We start from the raw sequence: 22,329 nt of genomic DNA, 5'->3' as shown, positions 1-22,329 counted from the left end.
TGTTACAAATAAAAAGAAATTTGTAAAAATACAGTTTTTTTTATTTTTAACATCTGATGCATTTAATTGATATTTATTGATATTCTACAAATGGCTTGCTTACAGTGCTCTTATTGTTGTTTTTTGGATTAAACTATATACAAGAAATCATTTTATCATCGAAGAAATTACATCAGATTTATAAGGGAGGAGAAAACGTCTTCCATATATTTTCTTGTTGGTATCAAAGGTGTGCCATATAAAACTCTATGCTATTTTGGTCCAAATTCATCTGTCACTTGGTAATATGGCTAATTTTACAACAACATTTGGCCCAGTGTTTGTTCCATGTATTTACAAAATTTTACATTTTCTTATTCAGCTAAAGTTTTCTTAATTATTTTACCTATGCCATCCATGATAATGCTAATACATCAAGCACATTTTAACACAAATATTAAATGTTACTTTTGTGCACTCAACAATTTTGTTCCTGTATTGGGTCACCGATGTGAAATGGGTCCTGAAACAAAATACATGGACAAGCAGCGTAACAGGCCACTCTCATCCTCTTTGTTTTCTTATCTCTGGATGCAAGGCATGCTCACTCTCCTGTGTGCAATGCTGTGTGAATACTCATGACTCTGAAAGGCATGTCTCCTCTAATCTTTCCCTTTTACTTTCTCTCGCTCCCTCTTCCGGTACTGGAGTGCACCTGTGCAGGGGATGATTGATAAACGAGTGCAGGGAAAGAGGAAAGCAGAGGCTGGGTCACTGGTCTGATAGGCTTTGGTGTGCTGGCCTGATGCCCAGGTGCAGGTCTTAGACTGCGGTTTGATTACTCACAGTAATACATGCTGCTGCTGCTGCTGCTTTCACACAGCACATAAAGGCTGCAGAGGAACAAATGTCCACTGTAGGGTTTCTTTCTAATGCATATTGATATATATATATATATATATATATATATATATATATATATATATATATGATGTTTTTGAAAGATTAGTACCCAAGCAAAATAGGCAAGAAGGACCTGTCACTTTTACAATAATGTACTGTGGCTGTTCCATGGTACAGTGATGGTCAGATGGAAATACCCTCTGGTGCTGATTCATGGTACTGAATGATTACATTATTCATATACAGTTGTATTCACATGGTACTCAAACGAACTCCAAAGCACGTGAAGTACAATGGCACATGTAAAAAAACAAACAAACATGACATTACTATAGTACCACGTCCAAAACAACATGATACACCATGGTTGTTTTTGGTAATTTTTGTCTGTAAAGATTGGTATGAATAAGCAAGAGAGAGAGTTTTTTCTCATAAATAGTTCATCATCAAAGCACCATTAGGATTAATTCAGTCCTTTTAAGGCTTCAAGGACAGATTGAAACCTAATTTCATAATAAATGCATTAACTAAATTATATGTGAAAAAGTAAATCTTCATTGCTGATGTTCGTGCTCTCTTCTGCTTTGGGTTCAGAAGTGATCCCGATCGCAGCATCCTAAATCTCATCCGAGAAGTAACAAAGGCAGTTATTCAATACCCCATTGCCCGTAACAGCTTCAGCAGGGTGACATGACTGGCTGAGGTCGAGGGAGGGGGAGTGACAACAAGCTGTCATAACAGTAAATAAAGAAGGAGGGCAGAGCGGCTCAATAGCTCTTCATCTGAAGTGAATGACATTAATATTGCTCTTGCAGTACTCAATCACATTAATATGCAAATTTGAGATGCAGATTTATTTAGTGGTATAGCAGGAATGCATGTCATAAACGAAGGCTGCATCGATTTAAAATGTCATGGTGGTAGTTTGTGTATTTATCAGTGTATTGTCCTGCTCACTTTTCTTAAAGGGATAGTTCACCCAAAGATTAAAATTCTGTCATCATGTATTCACCCTCATTTTGTTCCAAACCTATATGACTTTCTTCTATGGGACACAAATGTACCTGTTAGGCAGAATGTCAGTCACCATTTACTTTCAACGTACCCTTTTTTCATACAATTAAATTGAATTGTGACTGAGGCTATTATTCTGCTAAAAATCTCCTTAGGTTTTCCAAGGAAGAAAGAAATTTATACGGATTTGGAACTATGTGAATTTAAGTTAAAAATTGCATAATTTGTATTGTGGAGTGAACTATCCCTTTAATTTCACATAAGTACATAACAGACAATTGCTCTTGTGTGACTGTGGTCATTGTAGATAATGTCAGTATTTTTCATTGCATTGCCTTTTTTACGTTAACTGCCTATGCCTTTCTCCTTCACCTGGCTCCTCTATTGTCTTTATCCAAACCAGACAGAGCCATTGTAGAGGCTTCTTTATCTTTAATGAATGAAGAGGACCAGGAGGAAGACAGCGAGGAGCAAAGCATTAAAATGAGGGATTGAGAGACAGAGCAGATGATGTGTTGAGAGGCAGAAATCCCTATGCATGACTGTTACTATACAGTAGGCACAGAGATAATGAGCTAGCTGTCACTGATGCAGCACTTGAATCAACCAGGCCTTGAGAGAGATGTCAACAGCTTTCTACAGTGGTGACCAGTATAATGGTTCCACCACCCCACTACCCCCCAAAACTCACAAAACACTCCTTTCTCTGTCCCCAAACACTTTTGCATTGCATTTCATGTGCTTAGAAGCATGCTACGGCCATGCTTCTGGCTGGCCAGTGGCACTTTAAAGGGTATTTCAATTAAAAAATTAAAATTCTATCATCATTGAATCACCCTCATGTTCTTTTAAACCCCAATGACATTCTTTCTTTTGTGGAACATAAAAAGAGATGTTTTGCAGAATGTTAGACTTAGACCACACTTGAAAACCTGTTTTCTGTTTCCTAAAGTCATTGTTTTCTAAAGTATGCAGTTATAGAGCGTTTACAATCAATCAATAACTTTTTCTCAAATGAAAACTTATTAGTGTTGGAGCTGCCTTAGTCACCATTCTGCTTAACCTGTCCTTTTGTGAAAATTAATATGAGTTTGGATTTACACGAGGTTGTGTACTGTATTTGATGATGCTTTTTTTTTTAGCAGTTGGGCCTGGGGATATATTTGCTTATTAAGGATTGGATTAGGCACAGGATGAAAAAATGTGTGCACTGTTTTATCCATCAGTGCCTCCCTATCAAGTTGCTATGTATGATATATTGGTCACTTTCGTAGCCCACCAGGAGGCAGCAGTAACAGCTTAGCCTTGGAGGATTTATTTGGCTCCCCTTGGCTTTCATTAAGTGCAATAAACACATGTTTAATGTCGTTGGCACACAGCTTCTTTATTTGAACGGGACCCAAGATATTCGTGGAGCATGTGCTGCAGAAATGGGCAGCTGGAGACATGTCTCATGTTCAGTGCTTCCCCTTGCAGGGATCCTGTGTTGATGCTATGGGTCTGACTTTTGGGCACTGGCCCAAAATAGGATCATGGATGAAGAGAAAAAAGAGTTGGCTTGATAGAATATTGAGTGACTGTCTACTAAGCATTTCATATGAAGCAGTGCTGTTGAATGAAAGCTTACTGTATTTTCCATTCAGTTAAAAACAAATTTGCATAACCTTGATGTAGTGTCATTCAGGCCAGAATATTTCCAACACATTTTTGTATTCAGTGACAAGTTGGTGTTATGTAGATACAATATCATTTACTTTGCCACTCCAATAAGAGTAGCTGCCCATATCACATGTAAGGCAATGTTAATTGGGTACAGCAACCTACACACAAATACAAATGTTCCTTGTAGATCTGTGAGTGCGGATTGCCCGGTGGTACATCACAATGAGGTGCAAAAACCTTACTGCTCAGCCCATTCATGTCATCCTTAAAGACACAATTGAGCAAGCACAATCATCTGGGTTATTCTATGTCAAATAAACCAAATTTCAGTAACTTCCCTGACTAAAATGTAACATTTTGTTAATATTTTTTCTTAGAATATTGATGACGTATCCCAAAAAATATGAAAATCCATGGATCAATACTTACTAAGTATTCCATTATTTTGTAGAGGGTGGTCAATATGACAATTTTCATCTGATGATTTTGCCGCAAAACTAAAGCGTAAAAAAATAACTGTAGAAAGGTGGCAGTGTCATTATTTATGCACAGAGATCTAGGCAGGTCTATTACTAAAACTTCAGAACCCCTTATTGCATCATATGCCAATGCTGTGAGTCCAGAAATCATGAAACAACAATTTTTTGTGTTGTTTTTCCAAAGTTGAAGAGCTTATATCTCCAACAGTATTATGTAAAGATATTTTGATATGTCCTTTTAGATTCTGGTTCAGACTACACTTTACTTTTGGGATCTTCATTTTATAGGCCTTATGTGGTAAAATATGGAATAGGAGACATGGGCCTATAAGTGTGGCCAAGTACCAGTGACGTGCGGTGATGTCTTAAAGAGGCTAGGCACTGAGTTATGAAAGCCAGATTACCTGATTTATTGCTTAAGCTAATAATACGTAATAACAGTGAACGTTACGCACAAGCGCGGCATATCAAGAAATGTACAAATCAGGATGTATATCATGTACTCTCTCTCTCTCTCTCACGCACACACACACACACAAGCGCGTAAACAGTGAACGTTACGCATTTATCAGATCCTTCAAAACCTCTTGGTTTTCCTTTACCTTTTCATTGTGGTAGGTTATATTCAGCTTCCTTTTCTCGTCAAGTGCATGGTCGATCCGAGATTTTCCAAAGGTTTTCAGTGTAATTTGACACTGGATGTGAGCTGACGACTTTTCATGCTTGGTTAAAGCTGCGGGCAGGTTGTTCAAATCACAATATCCCGCTGAAGTCCAAACAGTCTGACTGGTTGAAAAAAGCAGGCAGGGATAGCAGTACAGCCGCTGATTGTTAGCACAGCCACATAGCCAATCTTTTCTTACATACCAATCAGTTTGAAATGATCGGATAATTTTTGGGCCCTTTTGCTGTACTAGTCCATCTAAGGCTGGCGTAGACCTCCCTCTTGCAATTAACACATATTTGGAATTAAAATCGAGCTTGGAAAAATTTCTTAATTCCGTGATTACGGCCGGTCCTGTCATTTTGATTTTGATTTTGAATTTGGCGGGGATTAGGCATGTACGCTAGCTGTGGTGTAATGACGTTAGCTACGCAAAAGTCCAGGAATATCTCGATTTTAATTGGTCCATGTCTGATACGTAACGGAGATGATTACGGGCATAACATATTTACGTCTAAAGGCACAGCAGATTTGTGCTTTTTGCCGTACATGTTAAAGAATACAGGATCGAAGTGCGCATGCGCAACATGGGTTTTCCGCGTGTCGTCTGCAATGAATGGACCGTAAAAGCACTGCTTATTCTACCATTTGTTTTTAGTTCATTATGCTTAACTGCTACATTTGTCATCATAACGTCTAAACAATTGGAATAACACACATGTTGCATATATAAATCACAAGAATAAAAAGTAAAAATACAAATACAAGTTTATTATTTAATAAACATTTTATTTTTGAATTTTGGCAGGGTAGGCAGTGCCTAGTTTGCCTACCCAGACCGCACGTCAGTGCCAAGTACATACATTGTTTAATGGTCGAAAATTTTATTTGGGTCCAATTGTAAGAAGCTAGTTTTTTGTGTCCAGCAAAACATAGGCCTGATGTACAAACAATGTTTGCAATGTACCTTTATTTATTCACATAAATCCAAGCCCCTCATATAACAATAATTCAATATATAAAGATTATACATATTAATATCAATATATAATTATACATAGTTATCTTTAAATATTTAAATAAAAAATATTCAGATAATTACAATGCATTACATTCTTGTAGCAGAATAGTTAATCATTGATAAGACAATACAAAAAGCATTAGAATACAATGTATTGTTTACTACCATATTATTGATCATAATCCAATCATCAAGTAAACAGGTGGTACTACAAGCTTGCATTTCTGTGGAATCTTAATTATTATGGTCCGGGGGCAGTGCGATTAATTGCGTTAATTATTTTAGTGTGTTATTTCTTACTCACTGAATTAACGCGTTACATCGACACCCTAATTATATAATTTGGGAATTGGATGTTATAGCTGGGGTCTGTGGATATGTACGGGGTCTGTAATGTCAACATTTCAATTTTCAAGAGATTAAAAATAAACTTGCTGTTAGACTTCTATACACTTTTCTACTTAACAATATTTTATCTCTGTAATAGCTTTTGCTCTTCTGGCCAACTTTGCAACTTTTCTATTGCAGCTGTTTTAACTCGCTACTTATGTATCACTTGTGTTCAAGTTCTATTCTTGTTATTTGCCTTAGTTTAAAAACATCTCATCGTTTTAAAAATGTATAAGTGGTTGTGTGTTTATAAGTATATTGTAGCGCACACTTTTCTTAAAGGGACTGTATACCCTAATAATAATATAATACTTCTGTCATTATTTAATGAAACCCGTAATGTACCATATTTGATGCTGTTATTTTAACCTGTCCAACTCAAAAGTAAAAAAAATTAAATAAAAAAAAGCACCAGTGGAGCACCCCTTCAATGCAGCTCACGTCTAGCACATGTCTGCTTACTTTTATTCTACTTTACTGGTGTTTTATTTTTTTTTTGGAGCTTGACAGTTGCAGTCACAATGAACTACGTTATAAAGATCCTTTAAAAAACACAACTTTTGTGTTCCACAGAAAAAATATCAGCATCCCTCATAAGGATGAGTCAATTTGGACATAATTAAAATGTATGCTTGAATTATTCCTTTAAAAGAGTCTGCTAAATGAATAAATGTGAAGGTTTTGACATGTTTATTTTCCATGATGGCCATTTGTGTTAGCTGTTTTTGGTGTGTAATATGCATAGTGGTAACGTCAGGGCACACTAGAATTGATTATTCCACCTAATTCTCTTCTCCAATACACTTGCCCCTTCACCACTTTCATGGTGAGTTGACATTCAGGCCATAATCACTTCTTCCTGCTCAGAGTATAGCGTGACGGATATGATTGCACTGAGGAGGGAGAGGGGCTTATGTCTGTCTCCCTGAGGGGACTCCCATTATATCACTGTGTTTGCAATTAGCAGATGGCATCTTATATTGTTTCATGACACTTGATAAATGCAACAGTCTAAATTACATGCTCATATAGAAGAGTCACATAGGAGAAAGAGAGCGATCCCTTGCCTTGCATACGAATCTCTCACAGGAAGGATTCCTTTGTGGGTGACTTATCTTCACATATCCTAAAATTGACTGCTATTAAAAAACTGCAAGGACTTTTTACTACTGCCATAGCCAATTCAATTTCCATACTTTTTTTATGTAAATGATTCAAATTCAGATTTTAGAATCATCCATCTTAATTTTGACAGGCACAGATGGCACATTGAAATATTTCCAATTCACTTCTTTCTTAAAGGCAGTCACCTGGAAAACTCACTCAGACACACACTAAAAAACACACTTTAAAACCATCTCAATGACATGGAGAGTTTCCTCAACAGCTCTATGTTGTTATATTTACTCCTTTGCAAGTTACTAAGCAACTATGATACTTATTTCACATTTAATGCAAAATTGCTCTTTACAGGCAGCACACTGATTATTGAGGCCCAGAGAATTTTAAGAGAAAATTGAACATTTTCATTTTACCCCATGTGTTGCTTCAATTCAAGAACCACATCAAATCTAGATTAATAAAACAATCACACCCTTTATAAGTGTGACAGTGAGATGTTTACTATAACACTCCTCTTTCCAATCATCTGCAAGTTTTGATGTAGCAACATTCTGAGCACATGTAGGCCAGGGTGTTCCAGGTGATAAACAAACAGTTTAAACCAGCCTAAACTGGTTTGCTGGTCTTATCTGGTCTCCCGGTCTGGACTGCATTTCCAGATAACAATGGCTCTTATTATTAGCTCTTAAAAGTGTTCTCAACATGCAAGATTGTGAATGATTGCTCCTTTTTACATGTGTTTCCTAAACATGCTCTTAGCATGAAGGTGTGAGGATGCTCTTTAAGTGCTATTTATGCGAGTAGCTGTCCATATGACAGTGCTGAAATGTGACCGTATACTACTGCTGGTCATTGTAATTTCATTATTGCATTTTTTTTTTTATATATATATTTGACTAATTACTCAATATTATTATTGTTTTTATTATTATTATTTTGCAGAATGATTGGGGATCGTGCCTGCTCTCTGTTCCATCCATAACTCTCATTGTAACTTTCTGAGCAGCTTTCAGAGTCTTTCAAGAACATTATGTCTGATATCAACTCCGGATGGCCACTATCTCACAAACAAATGCCAGCTAGCAATAGCGCTCTTGTCACGAGTCAAACAGGCTCAAACCTTTTGATACAGCTAAACTCGCTTCATGGCCACTACATGATTGGAAATTAAGGGGAGCTTGGGGCTAAAATGAATATTCAAAATGCGGGGGCAAGAAAATGCCCTTGTAATGAATTCTTCTGTATTTTTATTTTATTTTATTTGTAACCTCTGGTTTAGTTGATGGTTTAGTTGATGTTAATGGAATTTTTAGGGTAAGACGTAATATATTCTCAGACTTAAGAATTTGTGTTAATGAATTGATTATGTTTACATTTTGAAAAATTTCTAAGACACAGTTTGTTTTAAATTGCAAAAAAAAATTATGCCCTCATAAAGGTAAAAAAATGCCCCTTAAAATCAAATACAGGGGGCAAATATTGAACATAAATGTAAAAGTTTATTTCTGACACTGGACCCCTACTCAAGTAATTTAATTGAGAGGAAACGTATTAAGCTGTTATTTTCTATAAGAAAAAATAGTGCCATTTTATTAGTATCATTGTTTAGTTGGGGACTTGGTGTGCAGAAGACATTTAAATTGAAGTCATCTATATGATTGCTTTTCTCTTTTCTTTGAAACTGAATGTAGTCAGATGATGTTACTTTAATGTTGTAATATTTGGATTAGCTTATTGAGTCTGTGTTCCCACAGTCTTAGAAAACCTGGAAATATCAGGGAGTTTTAAAATCTCAAGTCCTGGAAAAGTAATGTAAATGAATCAAAAACTTTTTATAGTAAAAAATGGAATATGGAATTATTTTCTAGCTATGTTCAACTCTTTTATAAAAACATTTTATTGGAAAATTGTATTCTTGTAGGCTACTATTATTGGTTTCCAAGTAGCCTATATGTACATATTTAATGTGTTTCTTTCAAGTTACTTTTAGTGGAATAAACAATCTTAAGTAGTTTGCCTTTCTTTTTCTTAGTTAAGACACATTAGGGGAAGTATTTAAAGGTACTGTGCTGTAAGCAATTTTCTTATGGAAAGGTATGCAAAAAACATTCCTACTCCCTAAAAGATATTAATTAAATAAGTGTCTTAAGATGCCTTATTGTAAACCTGTCTCTGTGACAGCACTAGACTCTGTAAACAGCAAATAAAAATGGGCCACGGATGCTTTTGACCTGTCAATCATTTTGTGCATTCTCATAGTATTGTAGTTGCAGTGAATTATTGAGGCTTAATGCCATTTTTAGCCATGTTGTTCATAAGAGTTGTTTGTTGAGGGTGCTATTTTGCTGCTGTTGTTTTAAACAACCGTTTGTGGATGATGTCAGTCTCAATAAAGCTAATTTGTTATCTTTGGAGTGCAGGCCTTTGGAAAGAGGGCATGGCTAATTCAACATCTCAGTGGAATTAGAACGGCTGAAATCACTTACCTAGCACTTTTATTGTAACTAACATACTAACATGAAAAACAAAACTGTTAATAATATGTTTATTTACATTAAAATATTAACATTAAATAGGTATTTACATTTATCAAGGTCTGGCTGTAAATTCCTTCTTAAGGTCTGGCTGAAGAACAAACATAACTAACTAACAAATAGGTTTTGATTACCTTTACTTTGAAAATAAATACATACAATGTGGGGGTCTTTGTTTATGAAAACTGAGGAAGAATATTTAGATCTGTTAAAGTCTGTATCTTTTACAATATCAGTCCACATATTAGAACAATGGCAATCTAATGTAGAACTGTCTTTTTACACAAAACCATTGTAGACCAAATCTGAAAAAAGAGCATTGTGTCTGTTCTTCCTTTTTTTAATTTTTAGTATCCTCCCATTCAATGAAGACAAAATTAGACATTCCTTATCCTGCACACATGAATTTGCACACAAGAGTTAGATACTTGTGCAGATTGTAATCATTAGAAATGGTAAAAAAAAAAAAAAAAAAAAAATGTATTCAATGTTTGACCCAGCAGCTAAAGAATTTGCATAAATACATTTGATTGAATAAGACGCCACAAAATGTGCTCACCCAAAAGTTGCTGGTTCATGTTTTGGAAAAGAGTGTAAATGAACTATGCCCAGACAAACTTAAACACGTGCGCTCCAGTCCGGAACTGGACCATGGATAGCTTGACAACTGCCAATGATGTTGTTGCATGTGTTTAGTGTTGTTAAACTCACCGCTGAGTTTTGCACAGAGAAAGCGCAGATGTTAACCACAACTTTATTAAAATCCTTTGAAGGATCAGCTAAAATGATTGCCTGGTCTCATATTTGAATAAAATTGAATAAAAACTTATTCAATAATGAATAAAAACATTACATCATACCGGGAGGCCCTGAGAAGTGGTGGTATGCAAGAAAAACTGCAGGTACTCTGTTGACTAAATTAGAGGAGTGCAGGTACTATGTACCAGTGAGTTTTTTTTTAGCAAGGAAGAGACCTCATAAACTCTTGACCATAATCTTCATCCAACAGTGCCAGACACTTTTTCAGCCATCTTGGATTCTGAAGTAATTTTTACATCCATTTTTTCCATAGGGATTTTAAAAAATGATCCTTCTTAAAAGGGCCAAGAACCAAGCAAACCAGCTCGGAGGTGAATCACAACATTAAAAACTTTGATTTGTAGCAAAAACCATTTGAACATTGGACAAATACTGAAAGGTACAAGACTGTGAACTTAACATCTTCCATGCGTGAATGCATGAATAGCAACCCCCTTGAAGCATTGCAAATCAAAAACCATGGAAAAATATAAAACTATTGAATTAAAGTAGTTGATTACAAGGATAGAAAAAAAATATTTACATTTTATTGCCGAATATTCAGATAAATGCAAATTTATAAGTAACATAATTCTCTAATTGGTTGTTGTTGTTTTTTCTCTTCAGGATCATGGGTAGTGTTGGTTTCCCACAAGGAATTCCACTATTTAACATGATTTAAAAAACATAACATTGATATATCGTGGACTAACGGCTTTAACAGAATCATATACCATCAAATAACAACATCAGAACTCACTGTACATCTGTCTTTAAATATGTTATATTTATTACATTATAGTTAATGCAATCAGATAAGTGAATGCGCCTATGGAGAAAATGAAAGGGCTTTTTACTTCCAGAGTCTGAGCTCTATTTGGCCTCGGTGGCAAATTGTAAATACTGTCTTTAAATTAAAATCAGAACACTAATAGTTACTGGACAGAGGGAAGAGCAGTGGTGTAAGTCTGGGTGGTGATATCATGCTGTTTCCCCCAGGCAGAGGCTACAAAATGACTAACTGAAGAATTTTCACAGTGAAAACAGTGACAGAGATGAGGCAATAAATAAACATTAAAGATTATGCCTGACTTCTTGGGTTTATGAGCTGCTGGCTATTATAAGAGCAGTTTGTGTTATTGTTTTCAGTGGTTAACTCTCATCATTGCAGCAGACACTCCTGCTGACCTGCTCTGAACAGCCAGTTAGAGAGCACAAGCACTCATCAGATTCCTGCATTCACACCTGTCAAACACTTTTGAGTGGCTGTGTTTAGAGTCAGCACCCATTGACTGAATTGTAAAGATGTGTTTTTTAAGATGGATGGTTGCCAGCTTCTGTTGTTCATTACCAGACATTTAATATACCCAAAACAATCAGGAAAATTTTGTTTTTCACTATGTTAAACCATTAGTGGTGTCTTTTGACCAGTTTTGTCATACAGTAGGCGATTTTTCAACAATCAATATATAGGTTGTTAATCAACAGTGGTGGATATTCAGCACTGTTAACTATCACAAGCCACTTACATTATACATGTATCAGCATGCATTATAAATAAGCACAAGTAACCTTTTCCATTTAGCCTCGAACAGACTCCATTTGTTTCAGTCATTGTGCAATTAGTTTTTTTATGCTGAAGTGCTGATGCTAGTACATTAATCAAAAATAGATCTGAGTGGGACTACAGGGCCTTGGCAAGAGCCCTGTTATCTATTGTGTGTTCAGCATCTACTGTAGCTGCCAATTCTCTTGCTATCGCTTTCCGATAAGAAAAGAAATGAGTTCAGGCAAAATGAATGGATCTCATATTCTTAAGGCATAACATGGGATTTATTGTTTGTATTAGAGACAAAAACTCTGCTCCAAAACCTAGTGAGCTGCCTTGCTGCCTAATGCCTTCCAAGGGGCCATTCTGAACAAATGTGTTCTTGCGCTAATATAGCTAGCCACAGTGCAATAAAAAAAATATAGAACAGAACGCATGTGTCTAGAGACTTGAGGTTGAGGTTTATGCTGAAAAAACTGTGAGACATGGCGCAAATACCAAAATTATCCCTCCAGCACATGTATACATAAACCAATTGAAAGCAGAACAGACGTTCCCAATTTGCCATTCCCATTTGGTGTGAATGGCCCCTTAGGCAGCATCCTAACCATCATGGAACCATATAAGTGACTGATTTGGATTGCTCTACAAAGGCAGCAACTCTGCGGACCACACAAGTAGTGCTCCACATAAGAGACTCAACTTGCAATTAATTTCAAGAGTTTGACTTTAGAACACGTCTAAGCTGATGGTGCAATACTCTAATTAGCATAGAAATACATAACACACAGAAATATTGTACTTTATAAAGTAATATGTTTTTAATTACAACAAAAATGTTTAGCTACATATACTATAGTTTTCACAATTAAATGACATGTAAGGAAAAATGACATTTCTCAAGCATTGTGTACAATCTTTGATTTAGATGACATTTGACAGTGCCTTTAGAATTTGATCTAAACAATGTATCTTAGGAGGAAGAATAATGCCCACCTTTTGGATTAGCCTTCCATCAGGAGTATGCCAATTATGCCTTAAAATGCTGCCTTTGTAGGCAGCTCACTGTTTTAGAAATAAACAACAACAGTGTGGTTAATGCAAGACTTTGGTTCATCTTTTAGTGAATGTGTTTATGTAGTGGGTAGAGAGTATGTGAAAAGTAGGTATGATAGGGGAGGTGTGTGCGTGTGTGTGTGTGTGTGTGTGTGTGTGTGTGTGTGCGGGTTTGTGTGGTTTACAAGGAAATTTTTTAGGTTACAAACTGGTAATTACAAGGGTATTATGCTATAAATGTGAGGAAATTTTTAGTGTCCCATAACTCAGATCGCTTAAAACATAATAAACAATGTTTTTTGAAAATGTAATAATGCAGACATTTTCTTGTGAGGGTTAGGTTTAGGGGTAGGGTTAGGGTATAGAATCTATAGTTCGTACAGTATAAAAATATTTATGTCCATTATGTCTATGGAGAGTCCTCATAAGGATAGCCGCACCAACATGTGTGTATGTGTGTGTATTCTTGTTTACGGACAAGAGAGAATATCTGACACAGAGTGATTGTTGATGGGAGAAGCCCTGGTGATTACTGATGCATGTTATTGCTGAAGGTCACCACCAGGCAATTCGCTCTTAACTGATGAACTCCCACTTATCGATCTGTTGAACCCCTTTAGTGGGAGGATGAGGGAAGCCTCAGAGGAGAGATGCTGAGACTCTTGGGATGCAGTTTCACTCTGCAGCATGCAATGAGAACATGATTTTACACTGCTGTGTGTCATAGCTTATCAAATCTGTGCACTATGTTCCAGTTTAGTACAAATGTAAAGAGAGGGAGGAGTTTGAGGATGGGTAAATAAGACGAGCTATTATTGATTACCTATACCATGATGGTTTTATTTTGCTTAATCCACTCGCAGTGGACATTTTCTTGAATATATTATAGCTTTTGCTGCATATTGTGGACTATTATTTAATACATTTTTGTCAAGGTATAGTTCACCCTAAAATGAAAATGTTGTCATTATTTATTCAATCTGATGTTGTTTCAAACATGACTTTTCTTTTTTTTCCATGGAACTCAAAAGGAGATGTTAGACAGAAAATTAGCATCAGTCATCATTTACTTTCATAAGCATCTTTTTCTTCTTTTTTTAATAGTGAATGGTGACTGAGGTTAACATTCTGCTTAACATCGTTTTGATAGGTTAACATTCTGCTTAACATCGTTTTGATATATTTGAGATATTTGAGTTATGTGTCAAGTGCTAGTAGAGAAATCTCTTATGGGAAAGTGTTGTTTTTCTCTGCAATATTGACAAGAACACTACTTGTCTACTTGCTTAGAAAACTCAAACATCGTTGATCATCAGTGTTTTTTTTGCACAGATCATTGACAGAAGCATGCTGGCCTAACTTTAGCTCCTTTGATTAGTGACAGCAGCAACTCAAGCATGATTTTCTATGGTTTCCTTTCCAGTTGTCTAATAGTATTCTTTAATTAAGACTGAATCTCCAAAAGGAAATTAGTGGAGATCCAAAGTATCTTATGACATGAGAGTTCAGCTGTTTCAGACTTGCTCATTTTGACCTTTCCCTTATTACATACCAGTAAGTTGAGGAGAGAGCACTCTTTGGCTCCAACTTTAGTCATTGCTGTACAGTATATCCTACTGTCACTGACCCTTTAGTTACTGATATGTGTATAAGACACAGGACTATGTGGTTAACCAGGCATGCAGTTTGTTAAATAGGGTGTGCGATTTTATTTTACATGAAAGTTTTGCCTGTTGTTTGTTTATGACACTGTGCAACCTCTCTGCCAGGCTGGCGTATGTTTAGATCAGATCACTCTATTACATCTTAGCTGTGTGCATCTACAGTATGCGTGAGTCGTCTTCCCCTGCTGGAAACAGTCCTTGCAAAAACTAATCATGTCAATGCTCACCTAATGTTGCCATAGTCATTTGCCAGAAATCGGGCTGGTTTTTGTATGGTAGTCTATTTGGTGGACCAGCATAGCCATGCTGTGTACAAGAAAACTTTGTGGGGGAAACGGGTTGACCAGCATGGTCTTTCTGCTGAAGCTTGTTAATCAAGGGAGTCTTGCTGGTTATGCTAGTGGCATTTTCATTTTTTTCAGCAGGGTCAGCATTGTTTGCCATCAGAACGTTTCTGTTCTGTGCCCAGTATATTTTAATCTTCTCTCTAACGTGTATGTAAAAACACGTCCGTTCGACAGCTGCTTTTTGCATATACCTGGCCTTTCTCCTCCCTTGCTTTTTCGTTACACTGCTACAGGCTTTTGTCTTCCTACAAAGTTCTCACGTTGGCAAATAGCCAGTGTGTGGCATTTCACACATGTATATGTGTGTTCAACTCAGCGCAAGGTAATTACGCTAAGATTAAATATTCATTGGATCCCCGGACGTTCTCCGCTGTGCCCTCGAGCCCGGCACGATGGCAGTAGATTGTGTCTGCGGCACGTCCTCTCCTGTGATACAACATCAATGACACGTTGTAAAAGTGGCGCGAGATGCCATTCAGGCTTTAACGACATATATATAGAGATGCAGGGACCTGTCAGGTGTTTATATCCCCTCTGCCCCCAAGGTAAACCTACAGGGAAATCAACAGTTTGATATGCAGAACCATGCTGAAAAATGTATTAGGGTAAAAAAGTCATGCACAGATGTGGCATTTAGTCAAATGTGAATGCTGATATATATATGTGCCCGTGTCAGCCTTTGAGAGGAGGGATGGTCTTTTATCATTGATATGACAAAGAGCCATTGAGGGAGATCCAACGCTGATCTGGCCTTATTTGTTTTTACGTATGTTCTTTGACATTTACTTGGAAACATGAAAAGTGCCCCTGGATGTCACATTATGAATACCAAGGGCTTTAGAAGGAGAATTCTCATTTTACTGAGATGAAACTCATGCTGGGACCAGCCTTTTATCATCTACAGTAAGTGCTTTTTTGGTTGATGTACTTTTATGCTTGTTGACAAAATTTCTTTTCTCTTCTCTCTCTTTTCATTCATGCTCCAGGCCTTGTGAAGCTGGGAATCCACTGTGTCACATGCCAGAAAGTTGCCATAAAAATTGTAAACCGGGAAAAACTCAGTGAGTCTGTGTTGATGAAGGTAAGAATATGCTGTTTGATCATCATACTACATGAGCCAAAGGGATAGTTCATTCCAAAATGAAAACTCTATCATCATTTACTCAGCCTCATGTTGTTCCATACTTTTTTAACACAAAAAGAGATGACAAGCTAAATGACAGCACCACCATTCCCTTTTGTTACTGTATATGGAAAAAAATATGCGATGAAAGTGAATGGTGACTGAGACATGCTGCATAGCATGTCCTTTTGTGTTAACTTGAGAAACGATTGTCATACAGGTTTGGAACAACTTGAGGATGAATAAATGATGACATCATTTTTATTTTAGGGCGAACTTACCCTTTACCTTCAGTAAACCAGTCCATCACTTTGCACTGAGCTATTATGGAGTCCAACTGATGCGAGAACCAAATCTGTCAATCACATTGCATTCACGCTTTGGTTGGTGAGTTAGATTTTTTCAATTTCCCCAAGATTACACACAAAGCTTATTCTTTCACATTACCATTTGTTTACTTTTTTGTGTCAGCTCTTACTGAAAGAAAAGAGACTAACTAAGAGAAAGAAATTAGCACTATTTTCCACAAACAATGCAGCAAAAAATGAAAGAGTCTTGAGTGCAAACAGAGGCAGCTCGCATTGTGGTGCTGAACTGTCGTGAAGGGATTCTTTCATTATTTAAAAGGATAACCCACTATCCTTTCACCCTTGTCATTAGTTTGTAAAGCCGTCTGATGGTCTACAGCAGCATGGCCACACGCTACTTCAAACTCGACATTGATTAGAAGAAGTTCAGTTAAGGCTATCTCTTAATATTCCATTTTCCAGTTCAAATCACAGCCAGTGAGTGTCGTTTGGACAACTCTCATCTGCTTGTGTAAATTACAATATGTAATTTTATTACGTTTTTTTAACAGTGTGCAGTTTCCAGATCTTAGAACAGCCAAATACACCTGATTTGCATTTAATTTGTATGACTAAAGTTAAAACAGTTTTACACACTACAAAAAATGGGCAGTTTAAAAAATGAAAAATAAAATTATATATTTAATGAGTTTTATACTTAAAAGTGTAGTTTGTAATTTCTGTGCCAATAGCAACACCAAAAGGAATGGCGATATGTTTTTTGCAATCTGGATTACCTGATCATTGTCTAAACAATGAAAGACAGAAAGAGTGTTTGAAACGTGTTTGAAAACTGTTATTATTTAAAAAAAGAAAATCCATATTATTTTAACAATTCTATTTGGTGCTGCTAATGGCACAGGGGTGTATGGGGTTAAAAGCTCAGACAAATATTGAGGAACCAAACCATGCAAAGCCTTGTAGGTAAGTATAAGTAAATAAAATCAACATGAAACCTGTCAAGGAGCCTGTGCAAGGATTCCAAGATAGGAGTGATATACTCACTTGCCCTGACACTGGTCAGGATACTGGCAGCCAAGTTTTGCACATATTGCAAATTATTTAATGTAGATTTTGAGAATCCAGCAAGGAGAGCATTGCAATAATCAATATGAGAGAAGAGGAAAGTACTGATCAGCTTTTCAGCCACAGAGAATGATAACGTGTAATGTTTTTGAGTATAAAAGAATGGTTTGACAGTATTTTTTACATGTGGATCAAATTAAAAAGTTGTGTCTAATATAACACCCAGATTCTTCATTTTTGTTTGAAGCTCCAAAACGTTAAGTAGCCAGCCTTACGGAGCTGGTGAGGAGACCCAATAAGCATAACTTCTGTCTTATTACTATTAAGACAAATAGCATTTTGAGCCATCCAAGTTTTTATCTCAGAAATACAGTTTGAAAAAAAAAAAAAGGCATCTACCAAATTTTCAACAGGTTTAGAATGAATGTGTATCTGTGTGTTGTCTGCGTAGAAATGATCATTAAGACCAGTGAGCTTAAAAGCTGACTAAGAGGAAAAATATAAGTACTAAAAGTTAAAGGCCCAAAATTGAACCCTGTGGGACACCAGAGTGGACTGAACCAATCTCAGACCTGTAAACATCTAGAGAGACAAACTGCCTACGATCAGAGAGATAAGAACTGAACCAGTTTAATGCAGCACCACAGACACCAAAGACAGATTCAAGACGGGTGAGTAAAACAGTGTGTTCAACGGTGTCGAAAACAGCACTGAGATCAAGAAGGATGAGAATAGATAAAGAGCCTGAGTCTGAAGCATTAACAAGTCATTAGTGACCTTGACTAGAGCCGACTGAAATGGCTTAAAGAGATCATTGACAATGAGTTGATTGTGTAATTGAGAGGCAACAGCTGACTCTTTTTGCAAGGAAGGGAAGATTTGAAATGGGACTGAAGTTGCTCAAAATGTCCAAATCCATTTTAGGCTTTTTTGGAACTGGAGTTACAGCAGCAATTTTAAATGCTGCAGGCACAACACCAGTAGACGAGAAGTAATTTATTATGTCCAAGACAGTGGGACACAGAGAGGCAAAACAGGATTTTAAAAGACTAGTCGGTAGAGGATCAACTATGCTAGTGGTAGCTTTCATATATGATACCTCATTACTTAACATGGTCGAGTTGACAGAAATTTGAGAGAGGTGTGCTGGAGAAAAAAGACAGGCTGAGAAATGAAACCAAAAAGACAGATGTGGTAGCAAGACTTTTATATCTTAGTGCTAACAAAGTATAAAAACCTGTTACACAGTGGATGTGATGCAGGCAAGGTGATGGAACAATTACAATTGTGCAATCTATTAATAGTATTGGAAATATGTCTCAGATTATTTGGATTATTTACAATTATTTTGGAAAAATAACAGGATCTGGCAGATCTGATTTCTTCTTTGTAATCATGTAAGTTGTATTTCCAAGCCTGGTAATATACGTTCAGGCCAGAAAGATGCCACTTCCGCTCCATTTTATGAACCATTAGCAATAACAAGGTCTAAGGTGTGACCTTTTGTTATGTGTAGAACAGTCAACAAACTGGATCAAAACACTCCAATAAAGACAGAAAGTCCTTTGTCAATAATGAATCTTTTGAGTAAATGTGGATGTTAAAGTCCCCCAAAAATAAGAATCCTCTTGAACTTGAGGCGCAGCAGAGACAACAAATCAGCAAACCCAGACAAAAAGGCTTAATTAGTCTTTGGAGGTCTGTAGTTGGTAGTGATGATGGTAGTGTGAGGTGCAGAGACACTCAGAACAAGGCACTCGAAGTGAACTGTGGTACAGACACAGGACTTATGTTGTATTTTAGGTTGTGAAGCACCATAATACCCCCACCTCTATCAGTGCGACATGGGAGATCAGACAACCATAGCCAATGGGATTAATTTGATTAAAGAGGAGACCATCACACTGTTTAAGCCATGTTTCTGTTAAGCATAAGATGTTCCGTTTTTTTTTTCCTGTTATAATGTCCGATAACAGCAGAGCCTTGTTATTTACAGAGCGTGCATTAATTAACGCCGTTTTAACCAGACTTGGAGACAGAGAAGAAGATGGGGAAACCTCCAGACATGGAAGCGATGATGAATTGTTAATATTAACGCAAGTATAAAAGAGTCTTTCCACCGAAACAGAGGAATAGAGATGGCAGTCTAAGACGAAGAGACAAAACTGCGTCTTGAACTGCAATGTACATAGCGTTTTGGATGCAATATTCCATTGTTTTGACAATGTTCATGGGTGTCTTTTGACAAAGAATAGTTACATTTTAAATTCGGTAGCTGCCGTGCAGTGTACCTTAAAGCCATGAAGGGACCCACATCCACAGTAGAAGAGACGTAAATCTTATGCAAGATGACAGCAGGATTGACAACCATAGGAAGCTCACAGATTACAGCAGTCCAAAGTTTAAAAGGTAATGCAATGAAGAATAAATAAAGTAGTGCTCAGACTATAAAAACGTAAAACTTTGAGACTCTGAAAATCTGGTCTACCATCCATCCATCCATCCATCCATCCATCCATCCATCCATCCATCCATCCATCCATCCATCGTCAACCGCTTATCCTGTGTACAGGGTTGCGGGGGGCTGGAGCCTATCCCAGCTAACATTGGGCGAAAGGCGGGGGACACCCTGGACAGGTCGCCAGTCCATCGCAGATCTGGTCTACCAATAAAAATAAAATAAAAAATGGACAAAATGGGTCTGAAAATGTGCTGACATTGCCATTTTGCCATGTAAAATGGTTGATCTTAAACATAAAGGATTGGAAAAAAAAGTCCAGTGAATCACGTGAAGTTCCGACTCAATCAACTTTATTTCCTCTCCGTGTCCATTCAGCATTGTATGGATTTCATTAAATGGTTTATGGCTCATTAACTCCTGATGGATTGTGGGGCAGTTGTAATTTAGATGTGCTGATTGGTTCCTCGTAATTGGATGTGAGAGTTGGCTATAGTCATCCGGTCAACATTCAGTCTCCACCTCTCACTCATTGGTGATTTGAACGAGGGGGAAATTGGCTCTCTGCAGGAAATAGACTTAGGTCATGAGGGAGTCTGATTGTCAAGGCATGCATTATCTTAGTTTACAAGTCGGTTGTCCAGCTTGCTACGATCTACAGCACCAAATGCTAGCCTGTGATGAAAAAGCATGAGGTGGCATTAAATGCAATGGAAATGCGAATGCTTTGGTGGGCACCGGGGCTTACAAGGATGGATCATGTGGCCAACACTGATAAACGGAAGGTGCTAGGTGTTGCCCTGATCCAAGACAAGATGCATCAGGCTCGCCTATGGTGGTATGGGCATGTGATGCGAAGCAAGGAAGCATCTGTGTTGAAAATGGAAATGAGGTTAGATCCAGATGGCCAGCGTTCCCAGGGCTGTCCCAAAAACCATTGGATGGACTGTATTAAAGATGACATGCGTGCCATTGGAGTCGATGTGTGTGTTTTCTTTCCCCTTTTAAAAGTTTAAGGCTATTTATTTTTCCATCCTAAATGCACAATTATATGGTGCATTTTTATTATTTTCATTTAGCTTTGTTTTTTCCTGCTTTCAAATACACAATCAGAACAGATCTGCGACCGAGTTGAAAACCACGCTCTTAGCAAACAAACCGATGCTTTCTGAATATAGTGTAGAGTAAAAATGAAGCCTCCTTTGTGACTGATAGTTAGTCCTGCTTTTCTGAAGGTCACCCTGTAACCCATCCTATTGTATCTCTCACTTATTTTAGCTTCTCTCAGGGGCTGTTGTCATGGTAACTTGACATGATTGGCTTGGGGAGGGAGGTGGGGAAGAAAATTATATGCTTATATTAAAAGTGGCCTCCAATGTTTTACGCCTCCGTCAAAGTATCAGCACAGCAGCGGCAAAAGAGCAAGAGAGCAACCTGCAGTTCTTGTTGCTTCATTGAACACCACACATCCTCTCACCACAGAGAGGCCTGAAGACATGACTAATCTCCTCTGTGGCATAATTTCCCCTAATTCCACCTACATTAATTTTCACCTCAGATTTAGGGCACTTCAAACAAGAGCTTTTGGTGCATCAAAGTTTGGTTTGTTTGATTAGTGTGAAAGTGGTTTTACAAACTCTGGCGCACACCAGTGAACCACACCCATGTCCGGTTGAAAAGTTGGTCTCAGATATGGTTCATGTTCACTGTTAAAAACACTGTTGAATTTACAGTGAAATACTGCCCACTGTGGTTGCAGAATTCATGGAAAAAATAAAGTGACCATGTTTCAGGCATTGCAAGAAGTCATTTTTGTGACTCTGTATGTCACATTTCACTACCGTGTATCATTAAATTATACAATGTTAATATAGCAACCTACCGAGACTACAAAAATATGCATTGCAATTTTAAATTTACTGTTAACCACTATAAAAACACAAGTGATAAAATAAAGGTCACACAATGACATAAATTTTATGAAGAGTGTACCTTCATCAAGAGTGGAAATAATACAATAAACAATAACTAAACAACAAAAAATGTAACATAAAACAACCAAATGTACAATACTGATGTCAACAATAATAAAAAACTTTCAATAAAATATTATCAAATGCGATGAGTCACACAGGGACTTCTGATAACGACTGATTGTTTTTCGCTGTAAATGTAGCAATAGTTTACCATAAA

General features: G+C 37.1%; 1 protein-coding gene across 6 annotated transcripts in view; it reads left to right on the top strand.

The window, feature by feature from the left end:
* Positions 1–22,329, top strand: part of LOC127660380 (serine/threonine-protein kinase BRSK2-like) — a 184,895-nt gene that overhangs the window by 78,478 nt on the left and 84,088 nt on the right. For all 6 annotated transcript variants that reach the window (XM_052150976.1, XM_052150746.1, XM_052150660.1 and 3 more), the window contains exon 2: positions 16,169–16,263. In XM_052150976.1, coding sequence (XP_052006936.1) covers positions 16,169–16,263 — 95 coding nt within the window. The remainder of the gene's footprint in view (positions 1–16,168; positions 16,264–22,329) is intronic.

Source organism: Xyrauchen texanus, chromosome 1 (assembly GCF_025860055.1).
Source record: "Xyrauchen texanus isolate HMW12.3.18 chromosome 1, RBS_HiC_50CHRs, whole genome shotgun sequence".
Taxonomy (NCBI): Eukaryota; Metazoa; Chordata; class Actinopteri; order Cypriniformes; family Catostomidae; genus Xyrauchen; species Xyrauchen texanus.
Note: the sequence above shows the minus strand (reverse complement) of the source record. Positions and strands in the feature narration are given on the sequence as shown.